Below are 25,509 nucleotides of genomic sequence, written 5' to 3' on the forward strand. Positions count from 1 at the left end.
GGAAGGAGCAACCTCATACTTGCAAAGGAGACAGTTCACTTAAGCCATCAGGTCATTCTCTGTTCTGGAGTGATTTGCAGGATCTCCTTTCCCACAGCCAGTGTATTTCACTTCACCGCATCCCTCTGCAAGGAGTGTAAGAACAGGAAAGGGGGAGTTAGTGCAGGTTGTGCCTCAGTGGGCGTGTGAATGTGAGCTTCAGTAAAGAGGGAGGCAGTGCTTACACGAGGCAGGGTGTAAATGCCATAAAGCGGATGGGGCAAAATTGGTTTGGGAAGTGCAGCCCCATGCATTCCTCCTGGGTATGCTTGGGAACCAACGCTGAGATTTCTTGTGGGCTGTGAAATAGCTGTTTCCAAAACTGACTGCCCCGTTTGTATCTGAGTTTTATAGCAAACAGAGCTGTTACTGTAAAGGTGAGACGTGAAATTGTAGTGTGCTAGCTACGGAATTTAAAATACCTCATTTTGCACTCTGTTGCGTTGGATTTACAATAGGAGAGAGAGGGAGTGTGGGCAGGTAACCTGGGGTGGATGCTGGAATGAGAATTGGTTTGAGTGCTGGAACACTGAGGAGGCTTTAGACTTACGGGTAGGTAGCAGGAACCTCTACGAGAGGTTCACATGCTGATGACCTTAGTGGGAAGTTGCTGTGGGACTTCAGCAAGGTGACTTACAGCGATGGCAGGGAATACTGTACTGAACAAAATGCCTTGACTCATACGGCTTTCCTAGAACAGCAGTCTTTGGTTGTTGTCTGCATTTTGGAAATCTGGGGAGTTTTGGCTAGCGCTTAGAAAAGGTACAACACTGTCTGTCTATAGAGCTTCTGGGCTGCTCAGTAGTGACCGTCAAATGATTTTTTATCATTTTAAGTACGGAGGGGAGATGCAACCAACCTGACAAAGCAGTCTTGAGATGAATAAAACATGCATACTGCAGTCCATCCATCAGTGAAATCCAAATTCTGCTGAATTTGCAGTTCACATTGTTGCTAATTTTATGATGTACATGCTGGTCCACTGGGAATTGGATTGAAAGAAGCAAGTCGCTTGCTGCAGATGCTGACAGGGCTGCGTATAGGAGCTCCATCAATCTCTGCTGGATTGGGGTTTGTGGCTGCAGCCGATGTTGCTGCTTCGTGAGAGAGAATGTGGTTTACATAGGTAGCAGTGAAGATCCATGTGTCCTACTTAAAGCTGCTCAGGTAATTGTGGCAAGAACACAGGCTAAGAAGATCCATGTCCCAGAAAGACTTGCACAAAGATGTTGAGGAAAACCTTGCCTACTATTTCTGGTCCTGTTATTAACTCCTACTCCTAATTACATAGTGCCTTAAAATGGGCCTGCTACTGTAATAAGTGATGTTCTTATATCTCCTTTTATTCAATGAAGTAAAAATAGTTCACTTAGTTAAATAAAGCCCATGAGCCGAGCGCTAATGCAGACTTGTGTCATAATATATTGCAGAAACAGCAGTTCCTTTGTACCAGTCCTATAGAACTTTCTTTTCTCTACTGACATACAGTAAGTATGATTGGGATCCAAGTACGTGATGTGATAAAAGGCCTGATGGTACCTCCTAAAAACAAACTACTGCTCATTAAATTAAATGATGATGATTCTTAATGGACTAGTGAATGCTCTGCAGTCCATTTGGTACAAGTAAGGAAGTCTCGGAACGCGAGACCTTGCCACAGTATACTCGCTACGCTTACTTCTGTACGTACTGGGATTATAAAATAGGTACGGTAGGGCATTTTGCTAGATGGCATATAATTAAAAATACAGAGCTGATGCTCTACCAGCAAAGGAGGCTTTACTGTGAAAGCTTATTAGGTGGAAACCCTAAGCTACGGTAGGCTTTTTCATTTTGCCTTTTAAATGAACTGCTTTTAGAGCATTACATGTATCATAATTGAAGGAGTAATCATTCCAAACTTGAAGCAGATTTATGTGCAGTTCTCAAATTGTTAGTCTTTACTGATGCTAAATTAGCTCTTTCAGTTCTGGGTATTTGACTGTGCTTTCCTTGTCTCTTAATTCAGTTTGTCTACAAAAAGCTCATGTTTGATGTAGAGCTCATTCTGTCTTGGGAGAATTATTCATTCTTCCTCTTTCCCTAGCTTTGAAGAAGAACCAAAACTTTAACGAGGCAATGTGAAACTGAAGCAATCTTTGCAATTTCCTTTAATTGAAAACTACTGCCAGTATGAAAATCCTGGCTAGCAATTAAGAGAATGTGACAGCTTTGCCAGTCGTTACATAAATACTAGGGAGCACAGGGCTTCCTACTGTCGTTAGCTGCAGTGAACACAATGGAGCTATACACAGGAGCGAGCGCTACGCTGATGATAAATGTTTGCATTTCCAATTAGCGCTGAACTGTTGCGGCATTTCCCCCTCAGTCTAATTGAAGCTCTTGGATGGCTTCATCCGCTAACGATGCTTCTCTTGTCTTCTTGCTCTTTAGTTTCCCAGGCGAGAAAGGAGTTGGATGAGTTTTGCTCCTGAGAACATCGGTTTCGTCTTTGCAGGTGTCTCTCTTGGTGTCTCTTCTCCTCAGAAAAACTCACCTTTTACAGGTTGAGGCAAACTTTCTGCTATGTACATACTGCGGCTTTTTGCTAACCACTGCGTTATGGTGTCCTCTGTGTGTGTGGGATGTTGTTGACTTGACCTGACAATGTTCTAGTTTTCTGACATATTTCTTACCCCTGCCCCCATTGCTAAGCGGCAAATGTCACATCTCTGCATTTAACAAGGTGCATGCATACATGCTGCGTTTTCACAAACACCTATGTGTATTTAAAACGTGAATACATTGTACTGGGAATTATTCCACATTAGGGGATAGCGGGGCTTAATTCTGAGCCCTGTGCTCTATGTTCATCTTCTGGATTGGAAACTTTTGAATGGAAAAATGATTAATGATTCAGCTGCTTTCAGTTGCTGTTGCTGCTAATGTGCAGTTTGGACTTAGAGCCAAGTAACTTAGGTGGAGAGTAGTGGGGGTGTGTTTAACTGTGTGTGTTAATATATTTTCTTTATGCTGCAGCTAGTCATTTCCTCTGGAACACAGATTTCCTCCAGGAAACCTGCTTTAATATGGGCTTTGGGTGTGCTTTAACATAAGAGGCCTTTATTTTTCCCACCCTGCTTAGCAAGCTCTGACTCCAGTCACTACTCTGACTTGTGCAGTTGAAGCCCTGCCTTCCTGTGAGCAAAAGTGGAACCAGAGCCAAGACTGCTCCATGCCGCGCTGTAAAACTGAGCCCGTACTGACATCTGCAACAGCTAACTTGCTTGTTCAGGCATGTAGCTGGGGGAGGGGAGACAGCACTTCTGGAGATGAGGAAATAAGGAGGAGGATTTGTGGGCTGAGAAGTTTTAAAAATTATACTCTTGGTTCCTTCTGTCTCAGCTTGGATTTTCTTTTTTCTTTTTTTTTTTTTTTTTAAATATGGATGCAATTTATTTCTCTTGGGCAGTTTAAAAGCACTGTTAGAACGGGGTAAGTGCTCAGTCAAAATGAGCAGGCTGCTGCCTGGGGATGGGAGCAGCTGGAGCTGGTCTCTGCACCTCTCAAAGCTTGAGCTACCCACCTGGAGCACAAGTGAGGTGAGTTTATTGCGTACTCCTGGCACTTGGGCATAGCTGGCATTGACTGCGAAATGGTTGTTGTTTAACACTGCCAGTTATTAATGAAACAACCAAAGCTAAGTTGCAGCATGGCAATTTAAGCTGGCATTGCCTCTGCAGTTTTGGATTCAAGCCTAATCTGGTGGAAAGGGCTTGACCTGCCTTGGCGCTACTGAAACCCTGGGTGTGTCTGGGCTACTGTCATAGCGGTCATGCATGGGTCCACACCATGGAGGCTGGTGAAAGCTGGGCCTTGATTATTTAAAACAAAACAGAAAAAAGCTTCCTTAACTTGAGTGAAAGGAGAACTCTGCTCTGTTGCTAGGAATCGAGCGGTTATAATTAGTCTGTTCTTCTTCAGAAGCATATCTGTGCGGTACGATGGGTTAGCACATATATCTGCCCAGGAAGAGATTTTGCAGCTCTCCTGCCCAGCAGTAGTGTCTGCTGTGGTGGTGTCCATGTCCTCCTGCAAAATACGGGCTGGGGAATCCCACCCAGCAGTTCTTGCATATAGCCCAAACAGTTGGGGTTGAATTAAAGCTTTTTTTGAAAGGACCCTCCAGTCTTTTGGCTTTTAAAATTCCAAGCCTTGGAGTCCTCCAGCATTCCTGTTGAGTTGTAACTGGTCAGTCATCCTTTATGTCTAGCACTGTGGAAATAAGGCTGGCAGCGGAGCAAGACTGCAACCAGTAGTTGGCCATCTGCCATGAGAGTGTGCCTTCCTTCCCCCTCCTCCATTTAGAAGAGAACGTGGATGCATTCTTTTTCTAAATGTGTACTTATTTTTAGTGATTATTGTTTCATTTGATTTAGCGATTTCATCTGCATCCCTAGGTGTTGGCAGCACCTGCAGGGGTTTAACAGGTAAATGCTAAAGATAGATGAGCAAACACTGCTGTTTTGTAATTCTTTATTTATTAGAACTTTATGAAAACCTGGGGTTTTTTTTAATTCACATGTAAATGTTGGGTCTGGGCTGATGCATTGATGGCCCTTGACATTTTTTTGTGTAATTGGCTGACTTGCACAGCACACAGATGTGCAGTAACTGGCTGGGGAGACAGCTAGATGCTACAGTTACTGTTTTTTTTAATCACCTCTAAATGTGACCGTCTGTCCTCCCTTGGGGCGTGTGTATTGCTACTGCCCTTTTTTGTGACAGCATGTGTCCCAGATCCCATCCGCTGTGGGGTGGGAGGAAAAGGACACCTCTTGCCTCTTTTTCAGGTGGAATATGTGTGGGGTGCTTTTCCTTCAATGTGAGACCGTGTTTGAAACTTAGTCCCGTGTAAAGTAATAAAAAAACCCCAAATGGATGTCTTTTCCTCCTATGTCGAAACCCACCTGGTAAACTGTTCTGTTAATTTTCTGCTGGGATTTGGATGAAAGCGTGGCACACGGGGAGGGAATCTGCTCCTTGCAGTGTGTTTGAACAGAGCATGGGATGGTCCCTGCTCCTTCCCACCGGGGCAGTGCCAGGAGGAAGAGGGAGATTTTAACTTTGTGTGCCCATGAGCAATCTCTAGCCATGGGATGGAAGGATGCAGGGATACCTGTGCAGAGGTAAAACGCTTGTTCTGATCAGGATCAACTCAATTAAAGGCCAAGATTTCTGCCTTTTTTGTGGGCAAGACACCCTTTCCTCACCCTGGCAACAACAGAAAAATAGCATCTTGGAAGAATGTGAGATATCCCTCTGGTAGTAGGCAGAGAGGGAAAAACAGCTGCTGAGCATCTCCCTCCCCCCTCTCTTGTTTAATACAGTTTATTCATCTGTAAGTGGTAGTGAATAACTTACAGCTACTGTCTTGCCAGACTGCATGAATTATAGATGGCTCTTTTATGAGTTTTCATGTTGACTCCAGCAATTAGTATGAGTTGGACATAGTTATCTTTATGGCATCTACTGTAGCGTAGGTTTCAGCTCCTCTGACTTTTTAATTGCTTTCTGTTTTAGCAATCAGTCATCTGCCTGTCTTGCTAAAGAATGCAAAGAAAACACAACCAGCTTGATAGAAACTTATAGTTCAGCTTGGAGCATCAGGTTTGAAATGATGTGGTTTACCAGAAGGAAAAATGACATAAATAGAGGATCTTTGTTCTCTCTCTTTCCCCCCCCCCCCCCCGCTTTCGTGTGTGTTACACACAGTAGCGCCAGAAGGCTCCACATATGTTGGGGTCCCACTCTGCTAGATGAATGGCTCAGGAGCCTGTGCCTGTATTACAGGAAAACTACAGGCATAAACTTCATCATTTTGAGGCATATCTACTTAACGCAGATCAGCAGACCTGCGCGGATCTTTGCACGCCTGTGTACTCTGAACTCTTGGATGCCGCTGTTGGCACCTGTGGGTGCTGTCTTCTGTTCAGTACCTCCACTTGCTCTGTCTTGAGCTGCCAAGTGGTTTCCTGAGTCTCGTCTCCCCTTGTGCGTGGTTGTCTGTCACTCCTTCCTGTCTGCAGAAGTGTTTTGTAGGTGTGAGAGGAGAGTTTGTCAGGTCTGCTGCTCTCTGTTGAGACTGGGGTAATCTAATTTAGCTAATGGGCGTCAAAAGTTGATGGAGAGGGGCAGGGAGCATTTGAAGGCCACCGTAACTTGACTTACAGCAGTCACAGGTTGCAGTATGTAATAAAACTTTTCATAAATACTGTGTGCTGAAACAACTTGAACTTTCAGTACTCCCAAATGGCTGTAGAAACAATAGTCCTACATCATGGCTATGCCTTCCTAGTGGTATCTGTGGGGTTTGGTTTGAGTGCTGGTATTTTAATATATATAGTAGTTGAGAATAATTGTGTCTGCAGCTAAAATGTATTCCCTCATCTGACTCCGGTTGAAAAGTTCATGTGCTGTTTCATTGCTTCCACTGTTCACTTAATCATACTGTGGAAACGTAAGATGAATTTCTCAAAGCAGAGTCGTGCTGGTGTGAAGAAGGAAGTAACTCGGTCCGGTGACACTTGCATTCCTGTTAGGATGGATTGCGCCGAGCAGAGTGACTCACTTCAATGTCGTAGTGCTGATGTTATGCTGGCTGGTGAAGCAATTGCCTGGCGCTCTGAATTTGAGCAGGGCCTACACAAGAGGGGTTGTTTAAAGCCTGCTTACATGTGAATTGGCAGGAGATTATTTTAGGAAGAAGAGAATTTGCACAGTCAGCTAGGCTATGGTGAGGGAGACGGCCGCCTCTGTAACCACTGGGTATGGCTCCTTGTTCTGGGCTCTCAGCTGTGCTGTAAAGCCCTGGAGAGGTGGGTGTAGTTCTGTCAGGACAGGGTTTCATCCACATACTTTGAAGCCAACAGAAGTTTAAAGTATAATGATGTTGAGTTTGGGGATAGCCTGTCTCTGTATCACAGTGGGAGGATTCATGTAAGCAGGTTTTTGGTTTTCCCTTTAAATACACAGTGGGAAAAGGCTTTTGGGAACCCTCGAGGATAGTGGTGCTATTACAGGGGATAACTTCTGTAGAACCAGTCTCTTCATTTTGTGGGTTGAAGGATTTCTCTCACCCCCCATCTCCAAACAGATGAAATAGCTCTTGTAACTCCAAACATAGGACTTTGGTGAGGAGACAGGTCTGGGAGCTTGAGCGATGGAGAAGAAAGGAGAGGGTGTACTGTAGGCTTTGCCCACATGAAAGCTGCAGTTATCAAATAGGTGTAAAACAATATTGTTTGTTAAACTGCATAACTTCTCAGCAGTTACTTGCTCATTCAGAAAATAATGTAAGATAAATAAGAGCTTGTACTGTCAGTGTTTCTAGCCCTGTGGTAAAACAGTAATTCACTTGTGCTCTATCCTTTCCGACTGAGGGATTTTGAAAAGCCCTCTTATATTGAAGAACCTGTGGGCACATGCCCCTGGGGTTTTGCACTGGTGGAACTGAGCTTGAGGATGCTTGACATCCAGAGGTTTTGCTTATGTTTTCATGGTCTTTTTTTTTTGCTGATGTTCTTTTTCCTTCCCCTAGCACTAGGCCAGCCTCTGCCTGTAATCTGGTGGTGTGGGGGGGTGTTTCTTCCTCTTCTCACTTCTTTTTCTCCAGCCTGGAGCTACATGCTACTCTATTATCTTCCTTGTACCGCCCTTCAGTCTGATGTTGCATCCATTCCCCAATACAGTGAACTTTACTTGGTCTCTTGCTTAGTCCTGTGCCTCTGACAGCAGGTAGCAAGCACTGATTCTCACCTACTCACCTCTCTGCTCGGTGGGAGAGGGACCCAGGAATGAGGCAGTCTCCCCTGCTATCTTAGCCATGCCTACAGCTCCAGGAAGTCTGGCCAGTGGGGAAATCTTTGGATGCACCTTTATTCAAACCCCTGTGGGGGTAAACCAGGGTGTTACAGCAGCAAATGTGGTGCCCGCTCCCGGGGAGGGTCGGTTGGCAGGCACAGAGCTGCTAACATTCATTTTTCTTCTGCTTCCCTATTTGCAGCATATTCCTAGCACCCTCCCAGCAATTTGTTTTCTCATGGTTAAATAAGCATCAATGCAAAGAATGCAGCTCTTATGTGGCGCTTCTGCTTATGTCGTTTCAAATGCTTTAATTGTGCCAGTTCAGTACCAACCACTGACACTGCGATATGCAAAGCCCATCAGTGAGGCCTCAGTATCTTCACATGTTGCACAAGATATGTGCCACAGCAGTGGCTGCCAAATTTACCAGTTGGGTTTTAGTTTAGACTTTTTTCTACTGCTTAGACAGGGAGAGTAGTCGTTTGCACCACCTCATGGCTGGCACTCCAGCTGTCGCTTAGTTCTGCTCCGTTTTATACTGGAGAATGGCATGAGGCTGAAGCATGAGTGATGGGGGATGCACAGGGCACATGCCAGAACACGCCCAGACAAATGCACAGCTAATTTCCCCCCACCCCTCCAAAATGCCAAAACTGTCCCACTGTTAAAATAAATACCCCAAATGCTAGTCTGTCACGTAAAATTCCATTGCACAGTTGTGTTGGGAGGAAGCGGGGCTGGGGTCAAACCTCTTACAAAGCTCCCTGTGTGTGTGAAGGCTTGTCCAAAGCCTTACGAGCTGCGCAGTACTGCCAGTCCTCCTCTTTAAGAGCAAGTGTGAAGAAACCAGGAACCAAATAAGTGGAGGAGAAGGTGGAGCTGTAGACCAGCCACAGCTTGGTAGGTGGCAGCTAGGAAACCGCTGCTTTCAGCAAAGTCTAACGTGTTGCAGCCGAGTGCCTTCTGCAGGCAGCATTTGCCTTTCTTAACTCCCTGCAGCTGCGAGAGCAGTGTGCCCTGGGTCCAAATCTTTCTAGTTAATGCTGAGCATCAGTAGCTTGGCCAAAGAAGACTTTGCAGACTGGCAGGGCGGTGTTGTGTGGTCATAGGACTGTCGTGTGGTTGTGGGATCTGTTTGGAGTGTGACCCAGTGTGGTTCCTCTGAGTCCAGCTGATGGAAAAGCAGCTCCCTGGAAGCCAGCAGCGATCTCGGCTTTGAAACCAGACTTCTCACTGGTAGAGAGCAAACCGCTTTCGACTTTCTGCCACCCAGTAATTCTCCCTGAGCGAAACATCTTCCCTTACTGCTTGTGAAATTTGTAAAGCTGTTGAACTGTTTTTTCCACCCAAACAGAAACTGTTCCTGCTTTGGTCTTTGTTCTGCAGTTAACTCCCAACTTTCTTTTGAGAACATAATGCAGACGAATGCCAGTTTCCAGAAGGATCTCACTGCAGGCAGGCTGCGTCTGGAGTAATGCTGATCTCATTTGGGTGGAACAAGCTAGTTGTTGCAGAATAATCTATTACCCTGTTCTAAAGCTTCCGTCTTTAAATCCGCACAGCAGGGATTATTTACTTAAGGATTTATGTGTGTGTTGGGGATCTAGGTTTTTTTGACCCAACAGAACAAACTGTAGTCAACTTTCCAGCAGTTTGAATTGTACCTGAAACGTGCCACTACCGAGGAAAGGCCAGGACCGGCTTGGGACCAGCGAGGGCCGCAGCACTGCGTCTGAGATGACGTGTGTACAGCTCTGCGGCTTCCCGGCCATCTCTGCCTCTGAACCAGTTCAGCAGCTTTTTGGCAAAGGAGCCTGAGTGGCTGTATCAAAATTCTTTGAGTGCAAACTTCAGTCTTTCTGCATCATGCTGTGCTGGAGTCAGATAGAAACCTTCTGACATAGTTTTTAGTAGAACTAGCATGGATCTGATAGGTCTTACGAGCTCAGCAACTTGTTGTCTCCTGTCCGGTATCCCTGCTTTTTGCTACCTTGTATTTACTGCTCTGCCTCCCCACGGTACACTTCTGCTCCATGCTTTGCTTGAGGATTGGCTGTATCCTGAAACAGGCTTTTCTTGATGATCAATAACTCAAACACTTGAACATAGTCTTGCTAACAGAAAAAATTTGGAGCTTGATTAGAATTTGTTGCGCTGACACTTGGTCTGTTTTGCTATGAGGTTACAGGCTAGCCTGCAAATACCTTCTTGTGTTTTATTTGACAGTGTGTGATTCTAGCTTACAAAAAATAAATTCTTATTTCTTTTTACTTCTTTTTCCTATTCCTAGTAACGGCCTCCCCAGCTGAAGATGTCTAACAATGGAGTTGAAACAGAAGACAAACCGCCTGCTCCTCCGATGAGGAATACCAGCACTATGATTGGATCGGGAAGCAAAGATGCTGGGACTTTAAACCATGGCTCAAAGCCTTTGCCTCCCAACCCGGAAGAAAAGAAAAGGAAGGACCGATTTTACCGATCTATCTTACCAGGAGATAAAAGTACAGTATTTTGTCTCTTCTTATAAACCTCCTGTCTGAATGTTGTTCTGAATGACCTTAGTTAAGCACCTGATGCTTCATAATGGTTTAGGTTTTAGAAAATGTTGTGTGTTTGTTTCCTGCACAACTGTCTTGGTCATTTTGGGGTACATAAGGTGCTGGCTGTAGATCTGTTTTTTCTAATGATTAATCCTGCCACATTTAATCCATCCCACTTACTGTCTTGTGCCTTTTTTGTTGTTGTTGTTTTTTTCCTTCCCATTAAATTATGAGAACAGTGTCCCTGAATACTGGGACTAGCTCTGCCACTTCCCAGCCTGACTTGTCCTTAATGGTCTTCAAAAACATATGGTTTTTTACCACTTACAATCTGGCCATTTAAAGCTGGCATTGGCAATTCCTTTGGTGGGAAGCGGGGGGAGGCCTTTTGCTTGTTTGTTGTTTTAAACAACAAATAATTTGAGTTTAGATGGCCTGTTAGTCATACTTCTGCCAGGCCTGTCATATGTTACTGCATGGTCACTTACTCTGTTCTAGTGTTTGGGTCAGGTACTGTCTACTTGCTGTTAAGAATAATCCGTTACTGCAAATTCTTGCACATTTCTTGGGAACTGAAGGAATTTTCTGCTGTTATAGGGACTGTAACAGATGGAAATGGAGGTAGGAACTGTGAACTGTACATGAAATTCTAATTTTTAAGATCAGGATATTTTAAAAACCTCTCTCTCTCTCATACGAACCTTTTGAAGTGACGTAAGAAAAAAAAATCTCCATCCCCTAATATGTGCTGGCTTCTTTTTATATCTGACCTATTTTTTGGAGTTCCTCTTTCTAATACCTCAGCTTTTTGTAGAGTCTGCTTTGCAATGGTATCTGGACACTGGATAACTAAAGCCAAGCCTAGGTATCTTCAACTTCCTGGGTTCAGGAGGGAAAGGGAGGCTGCCTCCTTAATTTTTATTAGTGAAAAGTCTAATTGGAGTGATACTTCCACTAATTTAAATAAGCAAGATCTAGGTTCATTTTCTACAAAGTATTGTGGCATTCATTATTATTATATGATACCTTCAGCAACTTTGGATTGTTTTACAAACATGGATTTTTGATTCTGCAATCCAGAAACCCATGAACTCCATGTTAAAAGTTTGCCGGATCTCGGTTCGAACTTGCCATTATGAGTATTAATCCTAAAAAGAGCTGCAGGATTTTTGTCTTGGCTTACTTAAGGGGGTGGGGTTTTTAAATCTCTAGGCTCAGCAGTTGCAGAGAACAAAGAAATCACCTGAAATTTATAAGAAAGTAAAAGAAATACAACCTGAAATGCTAGCTTGAACTGGATTTTAAAGGAGAGCTGCAGAAGGGAACAGTTCAGGTAAAATCAGCAGACAGGCTGCCACTGATTTGAAGATGCCTGCATTTACTGAAGATTGGCCAATGTGGCAGATGCTTCGAGACATGAGAGATTTTTGTTTAGCCAAGCCCAGCAGAGCCTTCTGTTGCAATACACCTGCCCAAACAAGAATGGTTGCTTCTGCCCTTTAATTCCTGTCGAGCAAAAAATACCTTTAACACTGTCACCTTCACTTCAGATTGATTGATTGGTTTTCATCTTATGAAAACTTCTAATCTCATGATGACAATTAAATTCCCAGTGCCTCCTGCTGCTTAAACATTAATGAAATTCCCAGGTGTTCAGATACCTCTCTTTGGTTTGTGCCTGAAATAATTTGGGTGTTACTTGTTAGTTTGGCTGGACTAAAAGGGGAGTTGGTTTCTGTTCAGTTAGAGGAATACCGTTTGGGACAAATCCATCGCCTTTGGATCTTTACCCAGGGAAGCCAATGATTTGTGCTTAACCTCTGCTGGTATTGCAAAGAGCCTGCAAAGATCGGAAATGCTCAGTGGTTAATTTTGCTAGCAGATATGGACGTGGGCTTTTATGCTGTAGCCTGAGAGCTGCTGAAGTTGATGCTGTCAATCTCTTCGGAGAAGTGGTAGCTCTTTACTCTGGGCAGAGAACAGTACCGGAGCAGGCACTTCACAAAAGGATGGGTGGGGAAGATGGTGAAGGGGTTGTGCTTTATGCAAAGGTGCAGCTCAAACACTTGGAGTCCTGCTGTGGAGCAGGTGACAGACCTGTTGAGAGCTTATGGGTGCAGATTAGAGGGGAGGCCAACAAGGGGGGACCTCTTGAGGGCATCTTTTACATGTCACTGGGTAAAGAAGGGCAGCTCTAGCTGAAGATGCTTTGGAAAGCGTCTTTTCCATTGTGCTACCCCTGTGCATGAACAGAGCTGTGGTGTGAAGGACACATGAGGCTTAAATCCTGGGCCTCATACATGTTTGCACACTTCCATTGAGCTACGTCCCCTTGCCAGGCTGCTCTGGAGGTGTCATGCTCTGCCTGCAAAATTTAGGATGTAATTTGTAGTCCTGATTTCCTCTGTCCCAGCCTAAACCCCAAAACTGGTATTTAAAAAACTTGTTGGCTTAATACTGGGTGGGTCCTATCCAAATGGATGCAGAGCTTGTGTGTCTTGTTGCTTTCAACAGGAGTTGTGAACATTGGAAGTTTTCTGGGCTCAGGGTTCATCAGTGTCCTAGTTGAGGTATGAATTTGGTTTGAACGTGGCACATTTAGCTCCTCTGAGCTTTGCTGAGCTCAGCTGCAGCTTCGCACAGAGGCAGGGTTTTACCCACAAGGTGACAGTTTGCAGCGCCCGGGAGCCCTTTCCGTGGTGGCAGGGGGGGAGCACTTTACTCAACCTTACCAGTGGAGAAGACTTTTCTCATCTCAGTATGCTTCAGGGTGAGCTCACGGGCTTACTTCACAGTGGGACCTCATGCTTCCTAGCTGCAGTTCAAGCTGCCAGAGCATCATAACGAAACCTTATGTGTGGCTCTTGTAACAGCATCAAACGTGAGGTTTTGAATGAGAAGGTGGTAAAGTGTCTGTGGGAATAAAGCACTTGGTGGTAGGTAGGCCTTCTTAATCAGATTTGTCTTTTATTTATTATTTTTATTTAAGATTCTTCAAGGCTTTTGACTCATTGCAAGGATAATATAATCACTGTAGAGGGGGGATTAAGTGTTTAGCAAGATTGGGAGTGCACATCTCTTTAATTCTTTTTGTCTTATACCTCCTACTATGACATAAATATCTGCTGCAAAAAGCAATTATGTTATTAATGGTTTAATATATTTAGGCTTTTAGATCTGTCAGATTTTGGATCAAAAGCTTCTGAAGCTCATTGTCCTCTGAGACTGCTGGAGGAAAATCTCTGAATTCATATGCTAGCTTCATGTGCATTCGCGTGATGGTGAATTCGGTCTGGGTGCTATAAAACCCTGAGTGTGGCAGGCAGGCAGATTTTAAAAAAGTGTACAGAGCAATTATGTTTTCACCTGCTGTAACGTTATCGCTAAGGCAAAGTGATTTTAGTGTGAGTTTGTGGTAGCTGTCCCAAAGAGTTGTTGAGAGTCGAGGAAAACACAAAGGGCTGAGAAGCCATAGGAAGTGGTTGCAGGAAACTAAGATAATTGGGAGAACTTTAACTGCTTTGGGGGTATGAAAACAGCATAAGCCATAAATGCAGAAAAATCTCTTCCTGTTTCTATATTGCAGTGTGGCCATACTGAAGCTCTTACATATGTGTTGAACATGAACAGAGAGGTGGAGTGTTGATGTGACAGAGGCCATTACGTTATTTAATCAGTCCCTCCAGAACTGTTTTTACTGCTCTGTGTAGCTGAGGCTCGTTCAGGCCATCGTCTTCTGCTTTGGATAATCTAGCAGCCAGCAGTCATCTCAGTTTGCTGGCTGGCTGGATACTGGAACAGTTGGTTGCAGAGTAGGTTGTTAGGATTTGGGTGTGCGGCAGGGAGCTCAGGCTGTCTGAATGTAGAAATAAAAAAACCACTTAAGTGTATTGACTTCTGGATAGCAACTTAATACCCTTTAGCTTTTTTAGGGATACGTTTAAATCTACTGGGGTAGTTGTTCTGGACCATGTGTGGGTGTGCATCACCTGTGCAGCACTCCTGCAAAGTGGTGCAAGTACAGGTGCCCTCTTCTTCCTCACCTGAATGATGGGCTTCTAGGCTGAGCTGACACCTTACTCTTTGGCTTGGAGGAATGTACTGATCCTGTTGACAGGACTATAGAATATGGTGCCTCTGATGGTTCTCTCTGCATCTCTTTTCCTCTTGCTTTCCATCCACCACTAATGCATGCAGCTTTTTCTGTATACCTGCTGGATGCAGCTGCTTGTTCCTTCTTTGACAGGCCTCCATGCTGCAGATGCTCACCATCTGCTGACCAGCAGCTGCTTCTGTCTCCGTCTAGCTCCCCCCTCTGTGATGGCTCCTCCAGCATGGCAGCTTTCTCTCCTCCTTCCCCTTGGCAACTCTGTCGCTCTTCTGCGATTCAGCTTCCCCCATCCCCTTTGTTTGAAAGAGGGATCGAAAACAATCTGTTCCATCTTCATGTCCCAAATGGAACATCTGATCCTTTTCTTTCTCCAAAATTACTCTGTGCAACAGTAACTCTGTAATGACACAGCGAACAGTGCCAGAGCTGGCACTGCAGCGAACAGGATTCGGTCCTTTGGGGCAAGCTCTGACCATCTCTACATAACTAACCACCAGCAGTGTCTTAAATAATTGCAATATTGAGCATTAGCCTCACAGGTTTCTGAAATACCTGGGGTTTGGCATTCATGTTGCCAAAAATGCACTGGGAAATGTCAGCCACAAAACAAATTCTGTTTGGCTGTAGATACAAAAGGTAGCAGCTGGGAAACACAAGTGGTTTAGTCACCTTCTTCTGGCTCTGTTTATTTTATAACGGCAAGCAGCAGCAAATCCGAATAGAACATGGTTCTTCCTTAAACTGATCTCAATTTCTTGAATACAGTAAGTATTAAAAGGAAGGTGGAGTCCTTAATATATCATGAATATGGATGAACTTAATCCAAGGCATAATGATAATCTTGTTTGAAGACCTGACTTGAAAATTTGCAGGGTGCATCTGCTTTGCTTTATTTCCTTTCCTGTTTCTTCGTGACTTCTGCTCCTCACCTGCCAGGTTCTGCCCTCTTGCTCTGTGTCTTCAAAGCTTGTTATTAAAACCACGTTTAGTTCATTCTGTGAGCAGCAAAATAGAAATGGTTTTGCTCATGTGAGATTTTGTAGCAGAAGCACACGTTATATTTAGTTTTCTTGGTAAACTCCGTTTTGAGGATGTAGGATGAAGGAAGCAATTATAAGCAGTATTTGTAGTTAATTTTGTCCCTGTCTAAATATGGGAGGTGAATGTGTATTTAACAGCACATAATATTTTTTTAAAGGTTGCTTAAAACAACAAATTAAAAAAGGCATTCAAAACTGCATGGCTCCAATTTACTGCCACTGTAGTGCTTTTGACTCTGACCTGTATAAGTCTGAGTGAATATTTTAGGTAAATAGCTCTTGTGCTATTGAGTCTAGCCCTACCGGTTGATACTTGACTTACCCAAAATATCTGTTTCCTTGTCTTACGCTTGTCCTGTGTTACAGGACTTTGATTTTTGTTGTCCACTCAGTGTGGCTGCTCTTAAGTGAGGTAACAAAGTTTTTAAATTTGCTGTTTGTCTGCCCCAGATCGAAATCCTATAACTAGCAAAGAGGGGGTGTGGTTGGGTAGGTAAATTGGAAGCTATTGGGGAGATTTTAATTCTTGATGGATTTATGGATTTTGTTGTTGTTGTTGTCTGTTCCAGCCAATAAAAAGAAAGAGAAAGAGCGGCCGGAGATCTCCCTTCCTTCAGACTTTGAACACACGATTCATGTGGGGTTTGATGCAGTCACAGGAGAATTCACAGTAAGTGAATCTGGAGGAAAAGAGAACTATGTGGTTTGGCTTATTGCTAGGAGGAGCCAGGACCCATTAATCTTTTATATAGTAATGCTGGAAAGGCTATTACCATCATCTAGTTTGATCTCCTTTGAAACACCTCTGCAGAGGTTACCCACTAATTCCCGCTGAGAGACTGTCAAACTTGGCACGTCCCAGGAGCCCAGGATGCCAGCAGACTTTTTCTTTCCTGTTTTTTTGGCTGATGTGGACAGCAAAACATGGTATATCTCTCCTCCCTTCCCCTCCCTGCCTCTTCTAGAGCTGGATTAGGTCTACAGCATAGTCTGTGTCTGCCAAATGGGGCTCTGACAATTCCCCTTTAGGGGAGACACAACTGTGCATCACTCTTTATGACAATGTGTATGTGCTGTCCTGAGGCTAAATAGCAAATGCCTTTATGGTTTTTTTTTTTTTTTTATAGACAGGCAAAATACTAGGAGGACAGAGTTTTATGTCATCATATTACTCTTCTTAATTTGATTATGAGATACTATTTAATAGCAGTAGAAGTTGTTTGCGAGCAAGCTGGTTTAGCTATCTTTATGTTTCTTTTTCGGGGACTTTGCTCTCCTAGCCTCAATTGTGTGTACAGTTGTGTTTTGCATGTCAACCTCTAGGCTTGCCCAGGTTAACCTGGATGTGCCAGTGGGGCGTTACCCGAGTGGTGTATCCAGCCATCCTTTTGAACAGGGAGGGTAACTTTATTGATAAAGGATCCCACTCACTTGCCACTTCATCTATACGAACTGTTATTCTTGCTGGTGGTGAGGGGCACAAGTCAGGTTGTACTCCAGATGTATTTATTTTCTGGCTGAAATGATGTCTCTGTAATGAAATTCTGAGCTTCATAGGTGAGGTTAACATCTCTGCTTTCCCAGCTCTGGTTACAATAGGTACCAAACCACTATTATCAAAGAACTCTAGTGCTACAGGAAGACCCAAGTGAATGTTGCATGTTCATTGTCCTAGATGCTATACAGTGTATATACTTCTATAGTCTTTCTTGGATATATGTAAATATGTGTATACCTGTGCATAAAGGGTTTTTTTTTTCCTTGAGGCTCTTACTGAACTGCAGCATTTGGGTCTGCTCCTTTCTGTCGTTTGAGTTTTGGTCTTCAAAGGACCTGGGACTCACCCAGAGCCCTGTAAGCAGAGTGGCATTTGCATGTCCATATAAGGAACGTGTGACTTGTAACACAGACAGTGGCTAGGAAGGTATCGATCCACTGCCTCTTTTCCTTTCCTCTCCTCTTTTCTCCCTAGTTCCCTCACAGCACTGAGTAGCCCCATAAACTGTGGCAGAACTGTGGTGGCGAGGGTGTGTGCTGTGAACCACCTTAGGCTGACTGTGAGCTAATGAGGTACATCTCCCCACAGGGAATGCCGGAGCAATGGGCGCGTTTACTGCAGACTTCCAACATCACCAAGTCAGAGCAGAAGAAGAACCCCCAGGCAGTGCTGGACGTGTTGGAGTTTTACAACTCGAAGAAGATCTCCAACAGCCAGAAGTACATGAGTTTCACAGGTACACGGTGATCGTCTCATATGGCCGCTTTGTCCAACTTTCCATTAGTCACTGCATGTGGAGTTTCTTTTGTTTAATCAACAAGTAGATCTGTCTTTTCAAGGAAAATATGAATGAGATTCTCTGGCTGCTCAAGCACCCCTTTTCCTTTAAAATGCTGTCCTGTTAATCCTGATGCCCAGCATAGCTGCAAAAGAGGAGGTCAGTCAACTGGCTAAATCCCCAAAACACATAGGTTTTCTGAAGCTTACAGCCAGCATCTGGAAGGCAGATCCCAGAGGGTTCGTGTTGGGTTCCCAGTGATGAAAATCCCTGGAGAAAACAGACGGCTAAATTTTGCACCAGTTCCAGTTTCCGGCCTGGGTGTGGATGTTGCTTCGTGCATGCTTGGGGTGAATGTCTCTGCTCCCGTGTGCAGTGATTGAGGAATATGCCTCAGCTCCTAGGTGCTTGATAACTGCTGACTGGATTCCTCTAAAAATCAAAGCTGCCAAGGTTTTGTGCCTTCTTTGTATGGATTACCTGCCCACTGGAGGACTCCTGCAACCACCACTCCTTTCCCTTTCAACTCTAACTCCTTCCCTTTCTAAATACTAATCCCTGCTTTGGTTCTTTTTAAGAGGATAGAGCCATGTCACTAGAACTGGTATTAATTAGGAAGGCTCCAGGCAGGGATAAAAGCACAGATCTTCCCCATATGTGCCTGGATAGTCAAACAAGAAGCCCACCTCTTGACTTGTGGGGTCCTCTGTTGCTGTTCCAGGAAGTTTAGGTGGCTGAGACTGAACATCTTGCAGGTCTTGGGCTAGCTGCAGTGCCTCTGCTGGTGATTTAGCCCATTGAAAATATTTTGTGTATATGGATGGAGGACAGTATTCATTCAGGTGTTGCTCTGGGAAATTCTGCCCTCCTGCAGCAGGGACTTGGGTCCCCTGCATTTATCTGCAGAGTTTTTTACCTTCTATTCCCATATCTGTCGGGTATCAGCTTGTTCTGGGGAGCTGAAGGTAATGCCTAGGTTTGGGAGCAGCCTTTTTTTCCTGCCTCTTCTGAAGGGAGCTTGTCCCTTTCTCCTCTCCCCACTGCTGCTGCGTTTACAACTCATAACAGCATTACTATCTCTCTCTTTCAGATAAGGCAACAGAGGATTACAATTCATCAAATACATTGGTAAGCCTTATATTCACATTCTATCTTGAGTGTGGGGATTTAAAAACTTGCATGAAGTAGTTAACTACATGTAAACTTTTAGTTTGCTTAGTGTTTTAAAATCTGAACTATATATATTTGTATAGTGAATACATGTTTATAAAAACAGGCATGCTTCTTTCAATTTTTTATTCAACTGGAGAGAATCAAGTAGGCAGAAGTAGCTTTTATTAGTGAATTAGTGAATAGAAATAGTTCTGGTTTTGTAGAAGTCGGTCTGTTCCTAGAATTTGATAACCGCTCTGCTTTCCGGTTTTATAGGTCTCTATAAACATCTGTGATATAACAAAGTTTAATTACTAACCTGCAAGGTCTGATTGACCAAAACTAATGTTGATTAGTGTTGATTAACCAAACTAATCTCCAGCAGAAAAGGAAATAAAAGGTTCTTCTCCTCTCTGCTTGACCTTTACTCTGTCCTTACCAGGGCAGGCACCACTCCTTTTTGCTTTCTTAGGAGACATGATACGTTTCTGTATGTGCGTGTGAGATGGAAGAAACAAAACTTTCAACTTAAGATGATTCATAAAACCCCACAATTCTCTCAGTGTTTTCTCACTGCCTTGCCATTATCTAGAGTTGGCTTGTTCTGCTCCCTTCTGGAGGCAGCATATTCAGATCTGACCGTTTAGGACTCTCTGCGAAAAGAAAAGGAGAATGTTTCTGCTGTTGTTCGTTATTACGTGTCATTGTACGTCAGTCCTCAGGAGTTTAGAATATCTGATGCTGTTGGATTTTAAAGTAAATCCTGAAAAAAGCAGTAGTTACCAGTCTACTGAGGTAGCCTGATGTTTTTGGAATACACTGGATAACCTTTAATTTTGGAGATATTCAGGAAATGCCCAGTACATAGGTGGATTTTCTTGTTGCTTTTAACAGGCTAAGCTTTTGTGTGCAAGCTTTTTTTGTGTGTAAGCTTTTTCAAGTGCACTTCAGCAATTATATGTCAGGATGCTGGTGACTTCAAGTATTTTAGGTTCAGTGAAATACTTCATTGTTTTCCCCCTCTTTCAGAGAGAACTTTATTTTAATACTTTTTCCCCTGCCACTCTTAGGGAGCTGATGATGCACAAGCAGAACTGGTCTAGTGGGTTGAGGATCTCACCAAGTTTATTTTGAAATGTTTATAGTGTAAAGGATGCCATGAACTTCAAATCTAGTTTCAAATTCAAAAGGTTAAAAGTGACTTTGATTTCTAATCAAAGTATTGCAAAAAATTCCAGATAATTTTTTTAACCACTTATAAAACTAGTTTTAAAAAAAATAATGGTTCCTATTTTTCATAAAATTTTCTTTTAGAAAGCAATTTTAAAAGGGATTTGAAAAGATTTTACCAGATTCTGCTTCCGAAATCTCTCATTACTTAGTTCTCAGTCACAATACTGATGTTAACTTGACCTCCCAACTTTTAGAGAAAAAAATTAAGATTTTGATGCAAATTAAAACCTTTGAAGACTGAAATCTCCAATCTGCATGATTGGGTTTGAAGCAAGCCGCAAAACAAAAGAGGCAACATAAATAGGGACAGATATTTCCACACCCAGATGTTGTCCCCAGAATTGCTGGGTCTGCTGTGTGGGTGTTAGGAGGGCAGTGAGAGCGCCCAGGTGAGTCTCAAGTCCTTGGGAAGAGGGTTGCCATCATGCAGACAGATGACAAGCTCCATCTGAACAGTTGCATCAGGCAGTGCCAGACTGCCCCTCCATTTCCCATGAAGACTCAGGATCTTTGGGGTTTGATTTTTCAGATATCGTAACTTGCTAGCCTGTTTTGATTATTACTTTTCTACAATTGCTTCAGTGCAGTCTCTGTTAGGAGCTTAAGCCAATGTTTGTGACTTTGTTTATAGCAAGCGATTGGGTTTTTATTTTTGTTATTTGTGTAACCACATGCAGAATGTGAAGGCTGTCTCTGAGACCCCTGCAGTGCCCTCAGTGTCTGAAGATGAAGATGATGAAGATGATGCAGCTCCACCCCCTGTGATAGCTCCACGACCTGAACACACAAAATCTGTGAGCAGAAATACTTCCTTCAGCCCCTGCCACTGCAGTCACGGTCACGTCTTGACTGTGGCTCCTCATCCACGCTGCATGGCATGGTGCTGAGCCTTTCTTGGGAGCAGGAGGGAGGAGGTGGGAGCCATTCCTTCTGGCAGAGCACCTTCATATTATCACCTGCCTATTTGTGGGGGGGACAAGAGAGTCCTTGCTTAGTGACGTTAGCTGTCAACAAAGTAGCTATAGAAATGCATCCCTGACAACAACAAGAACAATAACAAGATGAATAGAAGTGTTTAAGTCTTCATCTGATTTGTATTAATATGCATGTTTTTTCTCAACAAAATTAGATATACACCCGCTCTGTGATAGACCCCCTTCCTCCTCCTACTAGAGATGTGGCGACCTCTCCTATTTCTTCTCCCTCGGAAAACAGCACAACAGTGCCTGACATGCTGGTCAGGAACACGGAGAAACAGAAGAAAAAGCCAAAAATGTCAGATGAAGAGATCTTGGAAAAATTAAGTATGTCCTTTTTTTTTTTAGAAAAAATTTAAATTCCAGGTTCTGCTGTGTTGATTTCTCAAAATCTTAATAAGCTGAAACGTTTTGACATTCCCATTTTGAGATCCTTTACTGAAGACATTGCATTGTGACTGTGTGCCAAAACTGGGGGCAGATGCAAAAGGGGAGCGTAAATGTAAGCTGAGCACCTGTGATGCCAACTGAAGTGCCTGGGGAGTTACAGATCCTCAGGCTCTGCAAAACAAGCGATGAATAAGTAACATCTACTTAACTATGAAGTCTGAGATTGTTCCACATCTTGATACTCTGTAGCTCAGGAGCGTGGATTATTATATTGAAATGTTAGATGTAAAGTGAGCAGAGCTTCCTACTGCATCTAAAAGATGGAGAGATAATTAATGAATTCCCACGTTCATCTTCCACGATACCACGATGTAAAATGACTTGGTTATTTTTAAGTGCCCTGACATTGTGTGGGTACCCAAATTAGTAGTTGTTTCTGAGAAACGTGTGTCTCTGTTGTGGCCTACTGTCTTTTAACAGTCCCTACCTTCAGTTGATGGGTCTTCTAAAGTGTTCCTCTGCTGCCTGGTATTTTTGGGTTATGCTGTGGCATATCCAACAGCTGAACGAGCTCTTCTGTGCAACTGATTGTTATCCTCAGCCTGGGCCAGTTTTCATTAGGGTAGAGCATTACTAATTCTTTGAACTACTAATCCTGTATTAATTACATACATGCCTTGCTTGTCAGTTGATGTAAATTCTGTTAGCACCCATATGGTCAGGCTGGTCTCCTCGGTTGAGGGTATACCCCTAAAGGTCAGTATTTTATGAAGCAAAGACTGGTAGCTAGATGAAGAAAATTTAATATGAAGGTATAACTTAAAAAAAAAAATTAAAATGGCATCTGGGTACCTCATTCCTCTGAATAAAGCCTAAGTTGAATTGATAACCTGTTAACTGGAACTGCTTGCTATTGGAAAACTCATACCCATTGTTTCAAAACAGCAACTTCACTCACTTAATTAGCAGGACCTTTGTATCATTAAGGATTCAAGCCATTTTTGTGAGCAGGTAGGGCAAGCAGGGACTGTGGCAGGAAAAAGGTGCTATTCTAATACAAATACACTCACTCCTGTAATGAAGAGAAAGGGAAGTGCCGCTCCTAGGAGTGTCAGGTGACAGATGTGCCTTCTGACACCTTTCTTGCTCCAGCAAGTGGTGTTTGGTGCTGAACTAATTCTTCAGCATTGAGGGGTTTCGTTACAAATACACGGGTGTGTGAAGTTCAGTGGCTGCTGTTAGGTGTCAGCTTCTAGATGTGGGCTAGTCAGAAATACACGATGAGGTTTAATCCTGTTGTAAACTGATGTTTTTCCACTGAGGGCAATGGAGTTGTACTTGTGCAAGACATGCAGCCCTTTCATGTTTTGGTTTGACGTGAATAAAATGACTAAAATCTTAAAAGCATATATATATTTACACATACTGAAGATGTGCAAAGGTTAAAAGGAAGCTGATAAATCTCCACCTCTTAGCATTAACACAGCATTGGTGCAAACATTAATGAATCCTCGCCTGACTTTTTGGGAGGTAGGAAACATTACCCCATTTTACAGATGAGACCATTAAACAGGGCAAGATTGGCAACTGCCTCTTGTCACTTCAGCACTGTCCTGTCACTGCCGTGGGGAAACGTTTGCCTGTCTCACAGTCTGAACTTGTAGCCTGTGTTAGGGTTGCAGGGAAAGTTTACAAACATTTGTTTAGAAATGCTTGTCCTCAGGGCCGACAGCACTGCTTCCGTAATTGTACAGTGGGGTTTATGTAGTCAGATTTCTCTTCCCGCCCTCCTCTCCAAACATGGACCATATTCCCTTCCTTTACCTCTGTCTGCCCTAAACCCTGTGGGTTTGGCTGCTCTCCAGTGGGGTCTGAAAATAGCCTGCTGAAAATACTCTGCTGGCTACTGGATTTCTTGGCCTAATGACCATGAGCAGTTTCTTTGCCAATATACATCTGTTTAGGCTCAGCCCTAGGCCCCTGTGAAAGCAGCACCATGTGTTGGCAGCCTGAGTGACTTGCAAACACCAACTCAGATGCAGCTCTGCATCCCTTGATCCTATTAGCCACCCTGTTGCTGTTAGAGAGGAGACTTGCTCCCAGCTGAGCTCTAGGAACTGTTGGCTCTGATTTCTTCAGCCTAAAAAGGGTGTGATTCCTGCCTGCCGTAGGGTTGTTATGAATATCCGTTAATGTTTGCAGGGAGCATTGAGTTTCAGTGATGCTCCTTTTGACAGCTTCTCCGGTTTACCCCTTGGCAACCCGCCATACAATTCGCAGGACTCCAGCACATCTCTGCAGCCTGCCAACCGCCTGCCCTTGTGCTGAGAGCTCCCTCCCCTCGTACAGAAAACATTGTGTTCCTCGTGGATACCAAATCCACCTTGAGCCTGAGTGGCCCCTCACCGCCCCATGTTACAGAACACCAAGCAAAGTGCTTTTCCCTCTGAGGGATGCAGTAATACACTTTCTTCTGGCTGAACAGCCACATTAGAGGAGAACGAGCTGAGATTGCCTCGGGTTGCTCTCCAAAACCAGAGCAATGCCGCAGTCATGTGGCAACTGCTGCTAAAACCTGCACTGACTGTTGGGTTCCTAGAAGAGCAGCTGATCATTGCCCAGGCCAGGTCAGGGGACATTTGGCTCTGAAGGGTCTCTCCAGCTTCCCCCCTGAGTCTTGCAACCCAGTCATTGGGTCAGTAATGGCTCTGGTCCTGCTGATACGGAAATCTTTGGCTAGATTTGCAACAGACTGTTTGCTCTAAGATGAATGTGGCCCTGGCCTCCAAATTCAGAGGACGTTGCAGTGCAGGGGCACTGCATCATCCAGTGTGTTGAAGCTGGGGGTGACTTTAAGTTGCAGGTTTCAAGCAAATAATTGTATTTACATGTGTGAGGTCTGTGTATACCCATCCCGTGCCTAGCAGTGTGCAGTTACCGGCTGCTAGTGAAGATTAAATATGCTGAATGTCTGTGTTCCAGCATTTCTGAGGGGAAATACTTGTGAGAGAGGAATGCTGCAGCTGATATGTGTGTAAATGACTGAGGACTCCCTTGGTGTTTGTGTGCCTCTGGATTTCTGGCAAGTGGTTCAGGAGGCTCAGCAGAGCCCACTGTGGCCATGGGGCTGCTCTTAAAGTACAGTTGGTTCTTATAGCTGTTCAGAAAAGTACTTCTAAAATCCTCTTGGCTTTTTTTTTTTTTTTTTTTTTTTGTAGGAAGTATTGTGAGTGTGGGCGATCCAAAAAAGAAGTACACATGTTTTGAGAAGATTGGACAAGGGTTAGTATACGCTCCTTCTCTGTCCTATACCTTTCCTGATGCTAAGAAGGAAGCACTGAAACCAGGCTAAGTTAGTTTGCTGGAAAAGCTGTTGGTGATGCTTTGGAGAGTTTATTTTGGTTGGTTGGTTTTTTTGTTTTCTTTTTCTTTTGTATTTTTTGGGGGTTTTGGTTATTTTGGTGGGTTCCAAATCCCCCCCCCCCCCCAGTTCTTCTCCCTTTCCTGGCAAAGTCTTGAGTCACAGGGACTGGGTTTTTTGTGTGATTTGTGTTTTAATGTAAGAAAATATGTCATTAGATGATCAGGTTGCTAAATATAGCTGCAAGCAGGAAAAGAACTGCTTATTTTCAGCATGCAATACAATCTTAAAATTACAGATTTGCTTTGTGAATTAACTCTCCTCGATGTGGGTGTTGTGCCCCTCTTAGCAGGGTAGAGGGAAAATAGGGGTTGGGGGAGAGGCTATAGTGAGGCATATCAGTGCAAATCACTGAGAGACCTGCTGTCAGCTCCACGTGCTGAGGCTCAGACTCCTGTTTCCCTCACTACAAATGCCACATTTGTTTACTTTAGCTGATCCTATCTGCTCTGTAATCATGTTGGGCAGTCGGCAAGCCAGGGCAG

General features: G+C 43.8%; 1 protein-coding gene across 13 annotated transcripts in view; it reads left to right on the forward strand.

Annotated features, from left to right (window-relative positions):
* PAK1 (p21 (RAC1) activated kinase 1) overlaps positions 1–25,509 on the forward strand; it is a 74,756-nt gene that overhangs the window by 33,897 nt on the left and 15,350 nt on the right. For 7 of the 13 annotated variants that reach the window (XM_075491244.1, XM_075491243.1, XM_075491241.1 and 4 more), the window contains 7 exons: positions 10,175–10,385; positions 16,145–16,245; positions 17,662–17,809; positions 18,942–18,979; positions 20,914–21,030; positions 21,366–21,540; positions 24,822–24,885. In XM_075491244.1, coding sequence (XP_075347359.1) covers positions 10,196–10,385; positions 16,145–16,245; positions 17,662–17,809; positions 18,942–18,979; positions 20,914–21,030; positions 21,366–21,540; positions 24,822–24,885 — 833 coding nt within the window. In that variant the 5' untranslated portion in view covers positions 10,175–10,195. Of the gene's footprint in view, positions 1–2,472; positions 2,585–10,174; positions 10,386–16,144; positions 16,246–17,661; positions 17,810–18,941; positions 18,980–20,913; positions 21,031–21,365; positions 21,541–24,821; positions 24,886–25,509 lie in introns of all 13 variants that reach the window. The other 6 variants (XM_075491235.1, XM_075491238.1, XM_075491236.1 and 3 more) reach the window with 2 other exon arrangements.

Source organism: Mycteria americana, chromosome 1 (genome assembly GCF_035582795.1).
Source record: "Mycteria americana isolate JAX WOST 10 ecotype Jacksonville Zoo and Gardens chromosome 1, USCA_MyAme_1.0, whole genome shotgun sequence".
Classification (NCBI taxonomy): Eukaryota; Metazoa; Chordata; class Aves; order Ciconiiformes; family Ciconiidae; genus Mycteria; species Mycteria americana.